The 18367-nt window shown below is 41.0% G+C and overlaps 1 protein-coding gene across 3 annotated transcripts; it reads right to left on the bottom strand.

Annotated features, from left to right (window-relative positions):
- Positions 1 to 5459: 5459 nt before the first annotated feature.
- On the bottom strand, positions 5460 to 18116 carry ZCCHC8 (zinc finger CCHC-type containing 8). 3 transcript variants are annotated; one of them, XM_064675042.1, is made up of 14 exons: positions 17836 to 18116; positions 16936 to 16978; positions 16291 to 16365; positions 15662 to 15767; positions 14917 to 14994; positions 14508 to 14611; positions 13067 to 13132; positions 12001 to 12064; positions 11309 to 11451; positions 10482 to 10624; positions 9569 to 9684; positions 8575 to 8658; positions 7994 to 8108; positions 5460 to 7242 (listed from the first exon to the last, which is right to left on the bottom strand). In XM_064675042.1, the coding sequence occupies exons 1-14, from the start codon at positions 17996 to 17998 to the stop codon at positions 6152 to 6154; spliced, it is 2391 nt and encodes a 796-aa protein (XP_064531112.1). In that variant the 5' UTR covers positions 17999 to 18116; the 3' UTR covers positions 5460 to 6151. The 3 variants fall into 3 exon arrangements, with proteins under 3 accessions (XP_064531112.1, XP_064531113.1, XP_064531114.1); XM_064675043.1 differs by having other exon boundaries at positions 12001 to 12061; positions 17836 to 18115; XM_064675044.1 differs by lacking the exons at positions 15662 to 15767; positions 16291 to 16365; positions 16936 to 16978; positions 17836 to 18116 and having other exon boundaries at positions 14890 to 14994.
- Positions 18117 to 18367: the final 251 nt, after the last annotated feature.

Below are 18367 nucleotides of genomic sequence, written 5' to 3'. Positions count from 1 at the left end.
CCCTGGCTCTGAGCGGGGAAAGGCTCGGCGGTCCCGGACCCTCCGCCCGGGGAGCGCTGCGGCACCGCCGGGCTGGGTGGGAGGGGGAGAGAGGGTGGGCACAGACAGGGAGGTGTGAAGCGCAGAGCTGTGGTGGGTGAATAACTTCACTGTCTGCTGCTTCTCTCCATTTTCCTTTTGTCCTTTTGACGCCCGGGAATTTGCCATCCAGAGATCTGTTGTCCCTTCTCTTCCTTTCGTGTTTTCATTGTGTTTGTGAAGCAACACATTGGAACCTGGCGTTATCCCGCTGCTGAAGTTTAAACAGCTGGAGCAGCAGCTCCAAAGCCATCAGCACCCATTTCATGCCGAATTTCAAGGCTGAATCAAACAGCTCCGCTCCAAACAGGAGCTGGTTTTCACCTCCTCCAAACAGGAGAGCCCAGCCAGGGCTGGCCGTCCCTGCCGAATTCACCACAAAGCAAACCCCAGTTTGCAGCCTGAGAGCTCGCTGGGTTTCTGCATGATGCCATTCGAACAAAAGGGTGATGAGAAAGCAGTTCCATGGCTGGGGACTGATTGCAATTTGTGTCTCATTTTGGCTTCGCTCTCTGGCACTGACCCAGCACAGTAAAGCACAGAATGGTGTGACACAGTCCTCCAAATAATGGGTTTCAACTACATCAGCATTTAGCAATGTTTGCTAGGATTTCACTTCCTAAATGTTAAATAGAATCTCTTGCCGTGGCCATTAGATGGTGAAACAGATACTGGAATCCATGTACAGCCACCCCTCTTTCTCCCTGCAAAATTTGATAAAAGTTTTGCTGAATAAGGACTTCAGGATTTAAATATTGGGTTGTCACTAGAAGTGCAGAGCCAGCAAAGAATTGCATTTTTAAAAATGACCATCCAGCCACTGGCTATGGAAATAACCCCTAACACAAAACTGCAATTAGAACTGGACAGTCAGACTAACTTTACAGAACTTGCCCAAAATATTTACTGGCTTGAGAGCCACGGGGGTGAACCTTTGTGCTTGCCATAATTTTCCATCATTAATTTGAGTTTTTTGTCTCTCAGCTAATTTGTCACTGTGTAAGTCCATTTCAAGCATTTGCAGTTCAGTGCACAGCATTAAAATTTTGTAAGCAATTTTAGACTCACGTATCCAGAACAGAGCACAGCAACAAGTCAGCTTGTTATTGAAGATGGAAGCAAAGAGTTGTAACCTTCGTGCTGTTATTTAGAACTTGTAATAATGTGGAAGCAGTAACTGTGGTGAAATAAAAAAATATGGTTCAAATGTGTAAGTAACTCTCTTTGCTCCCTCGTAAGGCCATGAAAAAGTAGCTTCAGAGCAACTGTAACTTAGTTCATCCCAATTAGGGATGGTTGGCAGCCCCTCTGTACCAGTCTGCACCAGTAGGTCACAGCCAATTTGGAGGAATCATTATAAAAAAGATGCTGGTATTATAAACCACACTCCTATAAAGGATTAAATAGGATCAAAAGCTGGAATATCTTTGATTCCAGTCCTAGTGGCTCTTATTTTCTGTTCTGCGTGATCAGATCAGTCAACACATAATATATAGGCATTTTCCTACCTCTATGGAACAGGAATTGCTGGATGCTCCAGGGAAATTCAGGATGCTGACATAACTGCTGGCATCCTGGCCACAAGTACAAGGCTCACTTTAGAATGAAAATTGTTCTCTTCAATAATGGGAACACCAGTTGCAATTGTTTCTGTCCTTTTTCAGATTTCTGAAGGGTCCAAAATCATTGAAGCTTTCTGAATCACTGAAATGTTGTTCCTTAAGAACTGCATTTAAAGATCTCTTGACTTATGAAATCCATTTTTCTATTCAGTGGGATGTATCAACCCAAGTGGGAAGATTTTGAGTACAGGATTTTTATTTCATCTGGATGAACTCTTCAGTATGTACATCTGGCAGCTCCTCTACAGAACTGATGGTCACATCTGCTACAGAAAAAGCAGCTAATTGCTTTTTCTTTTTCTTTTTTTTTTAATCACAGAAGTGCTGCTTCAAAAATCCCAGCAAAGGAACTTGCTCTGCTGTTTTCTGGAGTTTCTTTTCCGTAAAGGCTGCAAGTGTTCCCATTCCTGATGTGCTGGGTTGGGTTTGTGTGGCCAGGTTTTGGGAGCTGGGGGGGGACACAGGGGTGGCTCCTCTGTCCAGTTGCAGAGGGCACTGATGGAGTGGCTTTGGTGGGCACCTGGTGTCCAGCCAAGGTCAACCCACCCCATGAACTTCCTGGCTTCCCTCCCTACATCAGCCACACCAACCAGCAGCAGCACAAAAAAGCTCTTCAAACCCACGTTCTTTGCTGTTGTTACATAGGACAAGCTTTCATCCAATTTTGCATTGTTTGTTCTACCCAGTGTGGGTAAAACAACAGAAAACAGTATTTAAACTAACGAAAAGAGACTCCTTTCTGCATGGTGGTTTAAACAAGATGCTTAAACTAACAATAAACGTTCATCTTGATGTGTTTCATTGCACAGATAACTGAGAACCCAGTTTGTCAATAAAGAGGGACTATGCAAATCATTCTACCACTTATGGAAATACCAACAAAAGCTGAATTCTCACCTACAGAGAAGCAAAGCAGAAGGATTTTGCTCCTATCGAGTGATGAATTCTAAAGAAAGGATAAATAAATGCTTATTCAGTCATACAAATATACACTGTAAAGAAATCTTATGTAACATCTTTGCTGCCTGTAGTTAACTAAAGTTTAGGAAGTGCCCAATTGTCACACAGTAATTACCATGTCATTTAACCCATCCTGTTTTTAAGCTTCTCCAGGGATCACGACCAGTTCCTACCTCTGACTCACCCTCTGCCACCCCCAAAATGGGGCTGTGACTGGATTCTTAGGAACAGCATCAATCTCCAGTGGCATTTTTACTTCCCAGAGGCAGCACCACAGCCCTGCTGCAGACTGGAGGTACTACGAGTTCCATGGCAACTACCAAGGCATGTGGAACACTTTAATTATATTGGAGCTTTTTCCTCCTCTTCGTTTTTCCCTTTTTTTTTTTTTCATCCCCAGCTATGCTGCCTTAGAGTTTGCAGGCAAATAGTTATTTTTAGCAGCTAACACATCTTTCAGATCTCTTCTAGAATCTCAGCTAGTTCTCTTCTCATGACGTTTTAAGCACTGAGAATTAGGTTGTAAAAATGCAAGTTAAAAATTTGAAGCTTTTTAAGAGACAACTTCCCACCTGATACCCAGAATATTTGGCAGATTTGATTTTGTAGATGTGCATGAGCATTTTTAAACACTTTTGCTGTTCCAAATGCTGTAAACACCAGGACTATGCTAACAGGGATCTGTGGGAAAATTTGAGTGATGCCTCCTCACACTATACCCACCTCATGATTTTATTACTCATTCATTTTAAGCTCTAATCTAGGTTATTATGCCACACCCATCACCATGGGAATGGCACTTAAAAGGACCAGAAATACTTTACTATTCAGCTTTTCCTCAGAACTTCCAGTGTGATCTGATTGCAGTTTCAATATCCAAACCCTCTTTGAGGAGTTCCAGCTGACAGATTAAAACCCTCAGTAATTACCAGTATCTTCAGTGCAACAATATGGAGCCCTTGATAGAAGAGTGAATTACAGATAAATGGGAAGGGAGCAAGATGAATGCATTCCTAACCATGAGAGAAACAGGAGGGATAACTCCCCATCCCTAATTAACTGTGTCTTAGAGCAAAGGTAAATAGAGGAGGAGTTTTACTTACTGGTTCTGCACCATTTTCTCTGACTGCCTCCTCCACAAAAGGATCATTGAAAAGAGAAGATTTAAAAGAACAAGTTAGAAGACACCTCTGAGTGCCCAGAATGTTGTATGATCACCCTTACTTCAAGTTAATTCTAAAATTAAACCCAGAAATTACACAGTCCCTGCCACAGGCTGCCTGTGATCAACACATGCATCACAAAAATCTGATTTTAAGAAAAAATAAGTATTGCAGGAACTTCTATAGAAGTTTTCTTTACAATTTGAAAGGCAAAGGAACAGCAAAGGAAATTATTCTAGTCACAGTTGGTTTGTTTATCTACTCTAATCAATATTTAGGTGATTGAGGATGAATTTGTTGTGAACAGAAGTCACATAAAGACGATTTTCATCTTGTGGTTTCTGGGAGCAAGGCAGAAGCACGTGAGTATTGTCCTGCTACAGCAGCAGCATTTTATAAGAGCCATTAAAAAACCATCTTCTGAGGTGTGGAGAGAGAACTGGATGTTTCAAATATGAGCAGCTTCACACACCCAAAGGTGTGTGCCCTGGGAATTGTTACCTCATGCCCTGCATCCCAGTATCATCACGTGGGAGTGATGCAGCACAGGAGCTCAGGAGGGTTTGTGTAAACTGGCATTACTGGATTTAACTCCAGGGAGGAGGAGAAGGCCTGGAGAGTTTTTAACTCCATGGGAGGAGAAGGCCTGGAGAAAGTGCCAGATCTCCACCTGCTTCCCCAGAGAGGTTCCTTTGCAGGTGTGTAGAAGGTGGAAGAAACATATTGTTGGTCTCTCCTGTTACAGAAATGCTATTTCTCCTCTAAATTAGGAGGAAAAAGCCTTTCCTTTCAGCACATACAATGAACATTTACCTTGACTTGCTTTCCAAATGCAACCACATAAATTGAACTGGGGGATGCTGCAAAAAGGTTTTCCAGCCTCTCAGAAGACAAGCTGTTCATATATAAAGGCACTTTGGGTTTCCCTTCCTGTAAAGTTTACAGGAAAAAATTAAATTTAAAGGCTTTAACTGCAAAAAGCCTGGGCTTCCCTCAAACATTGAACTGCAGAGTGTATTAATATCATGGATTTTAAGGATCTTTGGCCAACATGCACTAACTGCAAAGCTGAGAATTGTAAAGAATTAAGTTCAGTCTCTGATGTTATCTTACAAAAAACACCTTTGACATCCCCCCTTCACAAGTTTTTTCTTAGCTACTTAAAAATGCTTTGGTTTATTATGCATCTCACTTGGCTGAAGTGGCATTTCACTTGGGAAGACTTTTCCTGCATTTATGGAAGGCCAAATGCTTTACCAGCTCCCAGGAATAGTTTCATCGATCTACTGCTCCCTCTCTTGGCAACGTGAGTAAGGTACAGTCACTTCACCTACAGCTCCCTCTGAAGATAATTGAGAAGGGGAAAAAAAGTGTTAATCAGCACAATTATAACACTTCAAAAGTGGGCAACTCTTCAGCTTATAAAAACTGAATTTTATGGCAAGGCTCTATTTAATAGCTAAAATAATTTTAGCAGCTCCTTGGTTATAAAAATCTGAACCCAACAGTTGTGGCCCTTCCAAAAATATTTAATTTTATTCATCCTCATTTTGATCGGTTTGTTTTTCTAATTATCTTCAGCAGCTAAATTTCAAAAAGTAGCATATTGCTGCTTTAGGACTCCAATTAAAACCTCTTTACCTAAAAGCCCATTTATTAAACCTCTGTACACAACCATGAACATGTATGTACAGCAAGTTTACATGAAGGATGATGGTACAAAAAGTACAGTGATAATTCAAACAGACCCACATAAATAATTTATAAAAATACTTGAACCGGTGAAAATAGCACTGTAATCCCCCATTATCTTCATCCAGTTGCCAGGACTTTGATGTGGGAAATCTTAACATTAGACCTTTTTAAAAACATTCTGAATATATTAAACTTATCTACAGGATAATTAGCAAAATGTATAAAATGTAGATTATTGTACAAAGGACAGATATTAAAAAAATCACCAATCCACCTGAAACTCAAGGACAATATAAATCTTAGCCAAAGTAATGAACACCAAACCACAAACTCCTCTTTTGAGAGTGTTGAGTATTGGCAAGTAAAATGCTCTTAACAAATCAACAGTCCTGTTATTCCTTAGTGGAATTTGGGAAAATTCTACATTTTCTGGCTGCATTGGTGGTCCTGGTCAATGTGGAAGCTCTGCACTGACTTCAATTCCAAGGAAGAACGGGGCAGAAATGTATTTGTCAAGATTTTCTCTTTCCCACCAGAGGATGAGGAAGGTCATCTGAGTTTGTAAAACTGGAGGAGGAAACAGAAGGAAGCTGGGATTTGGACATAAGAAAACAAAGGAAGACCAGTTAATGTTTAAGTCTTTTTCTTTTGCTGGTTTCTTGGGGAGTTTTTTAACACGCTCCTTATCCGGAGATAAACCCCTGTGGACTCGGCCATGTTTTCAAACTCAAACGGTGTTATGCCTTCTGCAAACTTGCTCATGTCAGGAACAAGACTGTATTTTTTTGCAGGTGATTCAGTGCTTGTGGCCACTTTATTCCCTCCTGTATTTTCCCCATCATCCCCCTCAGGGTTGGGAGCAGGAATGGTGTTATCCAGCACGCCTTCAGGAACCGCGTTATCGGGATCTTCCTCTGTGTTAAGTGAAGTGTCTCCTGGATTAGGACTAGTTAGAGAATGTTCATTTTCTGGTGTCTGGTCACTCATGTCAGAAAACTCAGTTTTTACTCGGATCACCTTCTCAGGTGACTTGCCTTCTGCAAACTTGCTCATGTCAGGAACAAGGCTATATTTTTTTGCAGGTGATTCAGTGCTTGTGGCCACTTTATTCTCTCCTGTATTCTCCCCATCATCCACCTCGGGGCTGGGAGCAGGAATGGTGTTATCCAGCACGCCTTCAGGAACCGCATTATCGGGATCTTCCTTTAAGACAAGTAAAGTGTCTCCTGGATTAGGACTAGTTATAGAATGTTCATTTTCTGGTGTCTGGTCACTCATGTCAGAAAACCCAGTTTCTGCTGGGATCACCTTCTCTGGTGACCTGCCTTCTGCAATGAGATCCACCTCATTCCTGGATGGTGAGGATGTAACGGAATTCCCAGTTATAGGTGTGTCCACAGGGATATCAGAGTCACTGTTGGTGCTCTCTGCCTGCTCCAGAGCTGCCCAGATCAACCTCTGCTGTTCCTCCAGCTCCTCCAAGGTCAGGGTGTCCTCATCCATGACAGAGTCCACTATTTTTGGCTGAGGAATATCACTGGAAGGGTTCAGGGGAGCAGTCCTGGGCACAGGGGAGCGGGTGGGTGTTGAGGGCTGAGGGGGGGTGAGGGGGGGTGTTCCCAGGGGTATGGGAGGAGGGGTGGACATGGATGGAGATCCAGGTGGCAGAGGGGGTTGGAACTGAAAACTGTTGGGAGTTTGGGATCTTTGTGCCGCTTCCAGATCTAGAAAGAGATTAAATGACACCTGTTAGAACCTGAAATCTGAGACCAGGACAAGACTCCAAGTGTCCCTGTTGTGATTAACTACCAGATTTATGTCTTCTCATCCTTGCTTTTTAGCTGAGGCAGAACGAACTTTGTGAAGATTTTAATATCCACCAAAATCATGGGTTTTGGAATTTTTACTCTGCTACTTATTCAAGGAAAAAAAAAAACCTCTTGAATGTATTAAGAACAAACTCATTCCACACTGAAGGATTCCTCACAGCAGATCCAGAAGGAAAGCCAGAAGTTTCTCCAGCTCTTTGAACATTTAAATAACACTAATCCTCCTTTGAGATTGACTCATTTTTAAGAAGCTGAAAGCTTGTAACTTCTATGTTATTTCACCCAAATATTTAAAGATTTAGAGGTCTTCTGTGACGAAGATTTTTTGGGATATACCTGAAGTAAGGAGATCAGAATTTGTGACCTAACATTGCAATTGCTCTGAGCACCCCTGAAACCTCCTGCTTGGGATGGAGGATCTGCCAACCCCTGTGACAATCACAGCGACCCAAAATGCTCATTGCAGAGATGCCAAATGCCACTGGGCAGGACACAGCTGGCACATGTCAGCACTGCCATTAATTCCCACCAGAATGACCACTGACACGCTGCCTTCTCCTTTTAACTCTGGTGTTTTAATTCAGAGCAAGTTATTTTGAAAACAAAAATTGAAATTAGGAAAAAAAAAAGTGCAGAGTGACTGTACCAGAGTCCAGGTCCATGTCAGCTGCTGCTACCTCCAAACTGTCTTCTCTTTGTCGTTTTGAATGATGAGACTTTGGCTGAGGTGCAGCCCTTTTATTGCTGGATTTTCGACTGAGCTGAAATTACCCAAGAGAACAAAAAGAATTAGTATTAAACTGTACAGGGTAACATTCCCAGCTATAAGAACCTACTTAAAGGGATTTTGTAACTATATAAAGATTTAGGGACCCAGAGTGTAAACAGACATTGACATCTGAGGGATGTCATGACTATGGTAACTAAGCTTTTCATTCTTAGGGGAATCTGGAACTAAGATAATTTTTAGGCTGTAAAAGTTTATAGCAATCTTTTTTCACAACTGTTTATAAATCAATGCAAAGTATTAACTAAATAATGGAATTTATTCTAAACATGAAGCAATTTTGGTAAAACAGAGAAGCCAGATCAGCATTTTACATCCCTTTGGTGTCAACAAGAAACTCTGTCCCCTTGTGCAAAAAATGAAGATATTAAGCAAGAAATCATTAACTACACTGACTGCATGACAACTCTTTGTTTATAATAACAAGGAGATACATTCACCGCCTGCAAATTAGAAAGGTACTGAGCAAAAACATCCTTCTGCTGAGAGGGCTGCATGGGGATGGAACCAAAGATCTGCCACTCCTACAGCAAAGAAAAAAAACAGAGAAATAATGTTGCATGTGGTTGGTTAATAACACAACAGTAAAAATTAAAGGAAACACTGAGAGATTAACAAGACAAGATGCATTTCTCATCAAAAGCCTCATTAATCAGAGTAATAACTAGGTTTGGACATTTGTAACACAACTACAAACTTCCCCTTGAAATAACTGTTCAGACAAAAAAGGCTTATTTTAAAAAACTTAATTTTTAGCGAAAACTTGAAAAAGCTTGAGAATAGAACTTTGGTTAAGAATGAAAAAACACTAAATGGGCAAATGTAAAGCTCAAAATGTAAAGTGCTCAAGTGGTTCTTTTTAATGCACAGGCATTACATCAGTGATCAAATTCACCACCAGCAGGTTAAAAGGCTTTTGAAAATCAAAGTGCAGCACCCACAGATTTTTCTGTGTGTGCTCTGAGCTTAGGAGAGCACCCTCTATGTGGGTCTTTGACTTGTTTTTGTTCTGGTTGTTATACAGCTTTGCAAAGGTTGTGCAGTTACTGCTCTGATGCAGTTTCTGTGGCTGAAATTGTAACACCCACAGTAATTTTCCTACTTCACCTTCAGAAAATTTACATGTAGGGAAGGAACAGCCATTCACGTGTGAAGTTTTGTGTTTAAAAAATACTGAATTATCCTTCTGGGCTCCTGATGGTCTTATAATGGAATTAACCCCCACAGAAGCACTGTCAGACTCATGACTCATGACCCAGGACTCATGACAGCTATCAGTCAGATTGATGTCACATAAATTACAGTCCCCAGCCCCAAACCAGGGGCTTCAAAATAAGAGACTGTTGAAAGAAAATTGTCAGGTGCAAAATATAAAACTAAAAGCATTTACTGTCACTCAGCATGTTATTTAGAAGGCAGAGAACAGGTACTTACATCTGGGATGCCACTGGGAGTGGATATATTAAAGCCTGGATAATTTACCAACTTGGAGACATCGTAAGTGATACCTTTGTGTTGAGGAGACTCTTCATCTTCTCCATCACCATCACCTGTAAGGAAATATAATTATTAGTGATGTTAATTAAGAACTGAAAGTTACTGGAAAAAATCCACAGGATTTAAGAAGGGGGTTTTGGAACATAAGTATTGATAGAAGGTTTTGTAACCCACAAGGGCAGTAACAGTGACCAAATCCATCAGGCACATGCATGAAGCTTCCCCAGAAACCCAACTGGGGATTCCTAAAACCACTGCTCTTCATGTACCACTAATATCCTCAGAATTTGGCCCCAGGGACAGTTCTGAGATGCAGAATAAACTTTGGCCAGAGCAAAAAGCTGATAAATTACTTTCTAAGTTGGGTTTCAAGAAACGTGTTGTTTGCTTGCTGGTCTTCTTAGTCTTCCTATATACAAGGGAGTTACTGAACTTCACAAAGTGTTATGATGCCAGTAGAAGAGGAAATGATGCCAATAACACCAAGGTTGTGGGTTTGATCCCAGTATGGGCCATTCACTTAAGAGCTGGACTTTATGATCCGTGTGGGTCCCTGTGATTCTGTGATGTCCTGCAGAGTTTCACAGGAACTCCAGGTTCTAACAGTGAAATCACACTGACAATCTTCATCTGTGCAATCCAATCACACAGAACTTGTCTCACTGCTACATCACAGCTCGATAAAGAAGGAGCATTTTTACAAGACCAGAAAAACTTGATTTGCAACTTTCTCCCTCTTGCATGAGGAAGATGAAGGTTTACAAACCAGTCACTTTACTGTCTCCTGGGCAGGGTGCAGCCAGAGGACAGCAGGCATACTAAAAGTGCATTCCAGCCCCACATTCCTCACCTTTTCCATCATAAAGAGCAAGTCCTGAGTGCTCCATCTCGGCCTCCTTGAGCCAGCCCGGGGGATACCCCAGCTGGCGCATGCGGTAGATGAAGGGAGGGAGGCTCCTGTCGGTGACACCGAGTGCATCCTGGAGGACCACACTGAGCAAGAAAACAAACACAAAACAAAACAGAAAACAAAATTACAGCAAATTCTGGAATTGCTGACAAAAGGTAGTTGAACATTTTTTGCATTTTACACTGTTGAGTTAAACCAGCTGAATTTTAGCTCAAACTGTGTTGCTTTTCAATCCCAGCTGTAACTATTTTAGATCCAAACCAGCTCTGATATTCAATATAACTTTTTGCATTTCTCACATGCTTTAACAGAATTAATTCTACACCAAGACTAATTTACTTAACCTGCTACTTCTGATTCATGTCACACTCACAACCAGCAGGGTGGAACTCAACACTCAATTTACTGGGGGATTTTTTGGAGACTGCCACATAAAACTATGATTCTTTCAAACATTTTGAACAGAGAGGAAGGGACACTCAAAGCTCCAAATTTTCACAATTTTGCATGCTTTTTTTAGTTTATTAGGATCATCATAAATCTGCAATATGAGAAGTCAAAGTGGAACATTTGTCTCCCTAAATTAGGGAAAGGACCACGGGAAAGGGGAGGACCACCAAGCTGGCGATGAGTTTTCATCTGAAAAATATCTTTGCCATTTATTAAACAAGATTCTATTTAGCAAATTCAAACACAATAAATCCACAGTTTGAAAATCTGGCACTCCAGAGGTCAAAAGGGTATTCCAATGGAGGGGAAAGAGATACCTGATCACTCCTGGCTTAAATTTTCCAAACCTCTCTTCTACTTCTTCCTCGTGGTAACGCTGCTGAAAGTTCTGATTGCTCGTGTCCCCACAGGCTTCCAAAAACTCCTTTCTCTTTTCACTTATCCGAGCTGCATTTCGTGGCTTAAAGACAAGAAAATTGGGAAGTTTAGAGTTAAAGTCACAATTTATATATATTATAATATATTACTGTAAGATTTTACAACATCAACTGCCCTCCTGATGCTCAGTTGTTGATCACACAGCCCAGAGACACAACCAGGTGTAAAGGAAACCACACAGCAAACCCCAGGAGTATTTGCCCTGGACCTGGAGAGCTCTAAAACAGGAGGAGATTGTTTAAAGTTAAAACCTTTTGGGTTTTATTTGTATTTCTTGTCCATCTAGTGAAGTAATCTGACTGAAAACTTGCTGATAACTTCAGATTTCAATAAGAAACTGCTACTGGATGAAGCAAAGTTTGCCCCACAAATAAAAACAGGCAAACCGTGATGTTACAACATGAATTTCCCTTCTGATTTAGTATGTTAGAATTTATAATATAAGCAGTATAATCTAATCAATAAATGAATAAAACCACTCGTCCATTCTGATCCCAGCACCTCTAATGCTTTTTTAAATCAAACATTTCTTGGAGAGCAGCAATCTTTGGAATACTGGTGATGACTTTACCTGTGGACAGTCTTTCATTTGATGGTCTTCAGAACCACAGTTGAAACAATGAGGTTTGGGCCTGCTTAAAAAATGCACAACAACTTAAGCCTGAAAGCAACTTTGCAGTGTTAAATAAAAGCACTTAACAATTGTTGTTCTTGACAGATTTTTAGGTTTAGACTTCCTGAGAAAGAAACCAATGAAAACCTGGAATGGAACTGCAGCTGCCTTCAGCTTTCATTTTCCTTCTAAATTCATGCCATGACAGCAAACACTTGCAATATCACTGGAGGGGAAACCAAGATTTTAGAGAAAGATTTCTGTTCTCAACATTCATTTTTACCCAATTAGGATGAGAACCAGAAATGGAGATGAAAGGGTGGCACCAGAATAAGTGTCCAGGGCCACCCCCCCACACTCCAACCTCCTGAAGCCTCAAATGAGATCAAGTGAAGTGTCTTGTGCTTCATCTTCACTCAAACAGGAACCTTCTGTGGGGATCCAAGGATTGCATCACTGTCCCATACCAGGGGCACAACCCTTCCATCTGCTTTCCATTCAGTAATATTTCTAATCAAACCACTTGAGCTCAGCATTCCCCTTTATCTTTGAAATTCCCACTAAAAGCTTTCCTGGTCTTCTCTGCATCTGAAATCAGGGATTTTAGATGCTACAAACACCAAACCAGTTGTCAGCTGGAAACTGAATTCACTTTGCTTCTTACCTCCCATAAAAACTACACAATCATCTCTGAGATCAGTTAAAATTCTATTAAATAAGTCAGACAGGAGTTACTCCATAAAACAATAAGAATTATGACAATGCACCAGTGTAAGGATGACAAACTAATCACTAAAAAGACAAGGAACAGAAGAATTGAGTATAAAATTCACAAAGTTTTCACACATTGACTTTAGGCCCTTCCTAAAGAAAGTCAGTAAAGACCCACAGCCTGCAAAGCTCAGCTCTGGTTTAATTAATTTAAACTCATTAAGAATGTCCAATGGTTCATTAACTGGGGAATAATCACAGAGTACATCTGAACTCTTCAGCTCAAAACTTGATATTTAAGAGTAATACAAACCTTTTGGGTTTTACTTGTATTTCTTGTCCATCTAGGGAGAGAATCTGGCTGAAAACTTGCTGATATCTTTAGATTTCAATAAGGAACTGCTACTGGATGAAGCAAAATTTCAATTTTGTTTAAAATATCAGTGAAAACTTCATAATGCTTTGAATACTGACTTTTCTCCATTAAGTTACAGATGGGTCCTTGATATGAAATCCAGAGTATAAACTATAAAATAATATCTACCTTAAACTATCTGCTAAGATGAGCTTATGCTGTTTCCTCGTGCAAAGTTTGTACTCAATATCCAATTTTGCTCTTTATCAGCTAAAACTAAAGTTCTCTTGTTTATAGACTGAAATTTCAAGGTAATAATTCTGAAATGCCTTACAGCAATCTTATTAAAAACATAACATTTTGTTTAATCTTAATAAAAAGGTCACATTTTTTTAGAGCTTCAAAAGTGCACGTTGAGTGCAGCACTTTGGTCGTTTAGAAGCCAGCACCTGATGCACCATTTCACTCAAAAAAGTGCTGGTTTAGGCTTAATATCATCTCTGGGAGCTCTAAAGAAAGATGCAATAAGTACATTTAAAGAACAATATCAAAGTTAAGCTGGAAGACATGGAATTCTTCCACACTTAACCTGGCATTTTAGGAGAAACTCCCCTGTTAGGAATCTACTCCCTTCATCCAGAGGTTGGGGGATTGCAAATTTGCAATCTCTGTTCAGGTACAAGCAATTTTTTAACACTAGGAAATGACCTTTATTACAACTTGAGAAGTAGATATTGCAGAAATGACCTGGGAAATTGGTTCTTGTCCTGAATATTTCCAGGGCTGAAGCAATACTGGAAATTTGGGGGTGATGTTACTTTAGAAATTTCTTGTCCCATTTGTTTTTGCCATGGGAGACTACAGTATTAAAAAATATTTCAACATTTCCCAACTTTTTTGGACGTTTTCCTCAACTCCACCTTTCAAACAGTGGCTTTAATAAACAGTAAAGAACCACATGGATGCATGTTAAGAGCATTCCATAAGTCCATTTTAATAAAAAAACCATCTTACAGGATATTTTGAGTTTGCCAAACCCTTTTCTTCTCCCTTTTATAGAGGTAGAAAACTTATTCAACCTGCAAGGAGTTGTCATTCAAAACCTAATCAGGGACTGGCCCAGGAAATTCCTAAATTCCCAAGATGTATTTATAGGCATAAAGCATTCACTCTTCCCAAGGATAAGGCTAAAAGTCAGCAAGTCAATCATATCAAAATACTTATTGCTTTTGAGTGAAAAAGCCATTAATGACTCATTAAAACCTTCCATCTCTAATGACTGATATGGTTTTGATAGAAACATAAAATCTACTGAAGAGAATTGGAGTTCAATTTACCAACTGGAATTCTTTGGCTTTGACAAACAGAGAGAATAAAGATGTTTTAGCAAACAGGATACTTTGGGATTTCCCATCCTTCTGTCAGCTGTGGATTCTCATTTAATATGGGCTGTCCCAGTTTATCGAGACAAAAATTGGTAAAATACACAACACTTCCTACAACCTGCAGAGAAAAAGTCAGAGAATTGTCAGAAATGTGTCAGTATTTAGGTGAGATCTGTAGCATTTCTATAAATTCACACTGCTTGAAATAATTGCAGGCTTTTTCCCCCATTCTGTAAGAATTTACAAATAACACACACCCACACCTAGACACATAAGATTTTTTTCACTGATGTAGCCAAAACATGCTGAAGTTAAATTTGATTTCTCAGTGTAACAGCAGTGAGCAGATCTTATTTTAATGGCAGTAGAATATGTAGAATGAAGAGTCGGACCTACCATGGAAGAGCACAGTCAAAAACTTACACTAAAAGCCTCTTTCATTTTTTTAGCAGAAGATGAGCTGGCTGTTTTACAGTCCTCTTCCAAAACAACACTGGAGGGCTGGCAGGAAAAGCAAAAATCAAAAGAATTAACTGGAAATAACGGTAAATAGAAGAGCTCCTGAGCTAGTGAAGTTTGGAAAAGGCACAGAATGTGGAGTTCAGCTGCTGTCCTTTGGAGATGTCCACATTAGTCATGATGCTTTCCAGAGTCCAAAGCATGACACAGCTCATTTCTAATGTTTCCTCTGATGAGAAATACTCTGCACAACAACATCTTCATTCTCATCAGAAAGCTCAGGGAAAGATGGAGGGAAATCTGCCATTCCACTCGTTTATTCAAACTACATGTTGGGTAAAACTCAGAAATCTAAACTAGGAGAAGAAAGTGTAATTTTTCAGATTTTGTTTGATATTCTCTTACATATACTCAGAGCTGGGCCAAACACACCAGAAGAGGATGCATTAAGTTTATACTTTGCAGTCTCTTTTTGATTATTTAACCCAACTTCTTAATTTGCCTTGACTGAAATTTCAAAGAAGCATTTCCACAGGCAGAAAAGATCTTTTCTTTATCCTGGGCTCTATTTTTGGCACAAATGGTTACACAACATTTGTTTGTTACTTGAGCTCAGTTTTGTTACTATCTAACAGCACAGCATTTCAATATTCCCACTGGAAAGAAGTGAGAGAAGGAACATCTCAGAACAACTGGAATTTGGAAGTACCTGGGGTTTAGCGTTCAGGTGCTTTTTTTCTTGCTCACATTTCTTCTGCTCCTCATATCTCTGAACTAAGCTAAAAACAAAATCTTCAATTTCCTGGCGGTACCGCCTGGGACAGAGGGAAGGAAGCAGCACAGAGAGATCAGACACGAGCAAGGCTCAAACAAAGGCCACATGGCTTTTTTTTAAGCATTTACCACTTCTTAAAGAGCTCAGAAAAGAGGCAGTGAAATTGTTTTCTGTCCCATTCCCACCCTCATCCGAGGTGAATACAATCTGTTATTTGAGAGCACCCTGGATGTGGCATAAAATCAACTCAGGCAGGGAAAATTTAATTTCCTGCATTTACCCACAAGATTCCTGAAATTCAAACTGCTCTTCAGACTCACCCCGAGATCGTCGAAGCGACATTCATTTCATGAGAGTTTCAGATATTCAGATAATTACAGATATTGCTAATGAAAGCAACATTGCTTTCATATTGCCCATTATTCCTTCTCCCTTTCAAGTTTAACAGTTTATGTTATTAAATAAAAAGTACATCCATCCATTGGGCACAGCACTAATATACCCAAATGAACAAAAAAATTCCCATTTCCTGTAAGGATTGTTTTTTATTTGGCAATACTTACTTAGAAATGACATTGTTCATAAATAAAATCTGCAAGAGAGGCCCATCAACTTTGGAGTTTTCCACTGAGATTCCACTAGGACAGAACAGAGACACAAACAATGGTCACAGTGAATATTCCCCATCTGTTTTATTCCACAGGTAGAGGAAGGTTTGGCCAATACAAGTTTTATCCTTTTAAGAAGTTCCTATCCACTTAATCACCCTCCTTTTAAGCAGGTTGGCTGATGTGAAGTGGAAAGAAAATAAATTAGAACATCACCCTACAAAAATACTCATATTCTGGAGGAACAGAAATCTATTCATGCTCTTATAACTGCAGTAAACTTATAAATGAGATCTCTTATTTACTGAAATATTTGATTGAACTTTACACTAAAACTGTTTCCCTAAAGGCCACATTTCATAAAGAGTCAGATACACACAAATAAATTAAGTTACAGTGACACCAACTAAGTCCTTGATATTCAACTTCAAAAGACTTTTCAAGAACTGAAATGGCATTTTAGAAGCCCGATAACTGAGCAGGGACTAGGACATGGAAAGAAGGTTTAAAAAGATGTGGGAGATTGTTATCTCAGACAAATTCTATTTATATATACATATATATATATACATACACATATAAATATCGGCATTAACATACCTGGGACAAGTCAGAATATTCAGCTTCCTTTTAAGTTCCCGATGTTAAGTTATGGTTAAGGAATATGATTTTCTTTGGAAGACACTCCCCCCACCTTAATTACCAAATCAAACAACACTGAAGAAAAATTTTCCAGACTAACAAACAGGATTTCAGACCCTCCTTTTCACCACATAAGAGATTATTTACAAATCCACTTGTTGCGGAGGAAACACAATAAAAAGAAAAAAAAATACGAAAAAGCAGACCAGCTGGGACAATCCCAACAATGCAATTCATGCACAATGCACTAGGGCTGTATTAACAGATTTGTAATACTTTATTTTAAAAAACTCTGTCATCATCACAAAACAAAAGGCAACAGTAATACACCCGTACTTGTAAATGGGAAATAAACGACAATACCCGTTTCAGATCCCACTCTGCTGCAGTGGCGAACCCAAAACTCCTTTAGGGAACCCGTCACAATTTAACAATTTAAAATTATCTGTAGCTACGCTAAAAATGGACTGTCAAAGTGAACACACAGATGTTTCTTTTCCCTAGGAAGACAGAAAGCAGGAGTTCAGCGACAGCCGCTAAACAGTCAGCCCAGGACTCAAGAACTGAGCCTCCTCCTGCGGCGGAGCCGGCGCGGGCCTGAGGATTAAAGTTTTGGGGGGAAGCTTCCTCTGAGGAAGCCCAGGAGAACCGGGCACGGCTCCCTCGGGCGGAGCTCAGCCCTCACCGCCCTCCGGGACGCGCCCGGGCCCCGGCGGACACCGAGAGGTCTTTCCCCTCAGAGGAAAAGCCAGATCCCGTGAGGGCCGGGCCCGCTTGGCCCGGAAGGGAACCGGCGGCGGCAGCAGCGCTCCCGCGTCCCCCCGGCCCGGCGCGGGACCTGCCTGCCCCCCAGGATATTCTCCGCCCGCAGCCGATGCACCGTCTCATCACGGTCCCGCAGCCGCTCGTAGAGCTGGAGCAGAGCCACGGGCACGTCCAGGGCGGGCGGTGAGGGCGACTCGTCCTCGCCCTCCAGCTGCCCGAAGAGCTCGCGGTCCCCGAAATCCACCTCAGCCGCCATCTTGGGCCGCCACAGGAAGGGCGGGGCGGGGGCGAAGGGCGGCGGGAAGCGCGGGGAGGGCGGGAGGCGAATGGTGGGACTACAGCTCCCAGCATGCACCGCGGCGCCGCAAAAATCTGCAGGGCCTCACGGGGGGCGCGGTGCGCGCTGGGAGTTGTAGGCGGCGCGGGCCCTACGACACCGTCGTCACCAAACGAACGGAGGACTCGCTCCCGCTTTTGTTACCGGTTTTCCTTCTCTTCTGAGGGGTGGAGACAAAGACTGGGCAGGAGCTGCGCGACTATTTTTAAGTAGATTGTCCTACACTAAAGTCCCACACTGCAAATCTTATTTTGCCCACTTCAAAATAACCAAAGCAAAACTGACCAT

This window comes from Pseudopipra pipra, chromosome 18 (genome assembly GCF_036250125.1).
Source record: "Pseudopipra pipra isolate bDixPip1 chromosome 18, bDixPip1.hap1, whole genome shotgun sequence".
NCBI classification, from domain to species: domain Eukaryota; kingdom Metazoa; phylum Chordata; class Aves; order Passeriformes; family Pipridae; genus Pseudopipra; species Pseudopipra pipra.
Note: the sequence above shows the minus strand (reverse complement) of the source record. Positions and strands in the feature narration are given on the sequence as shown.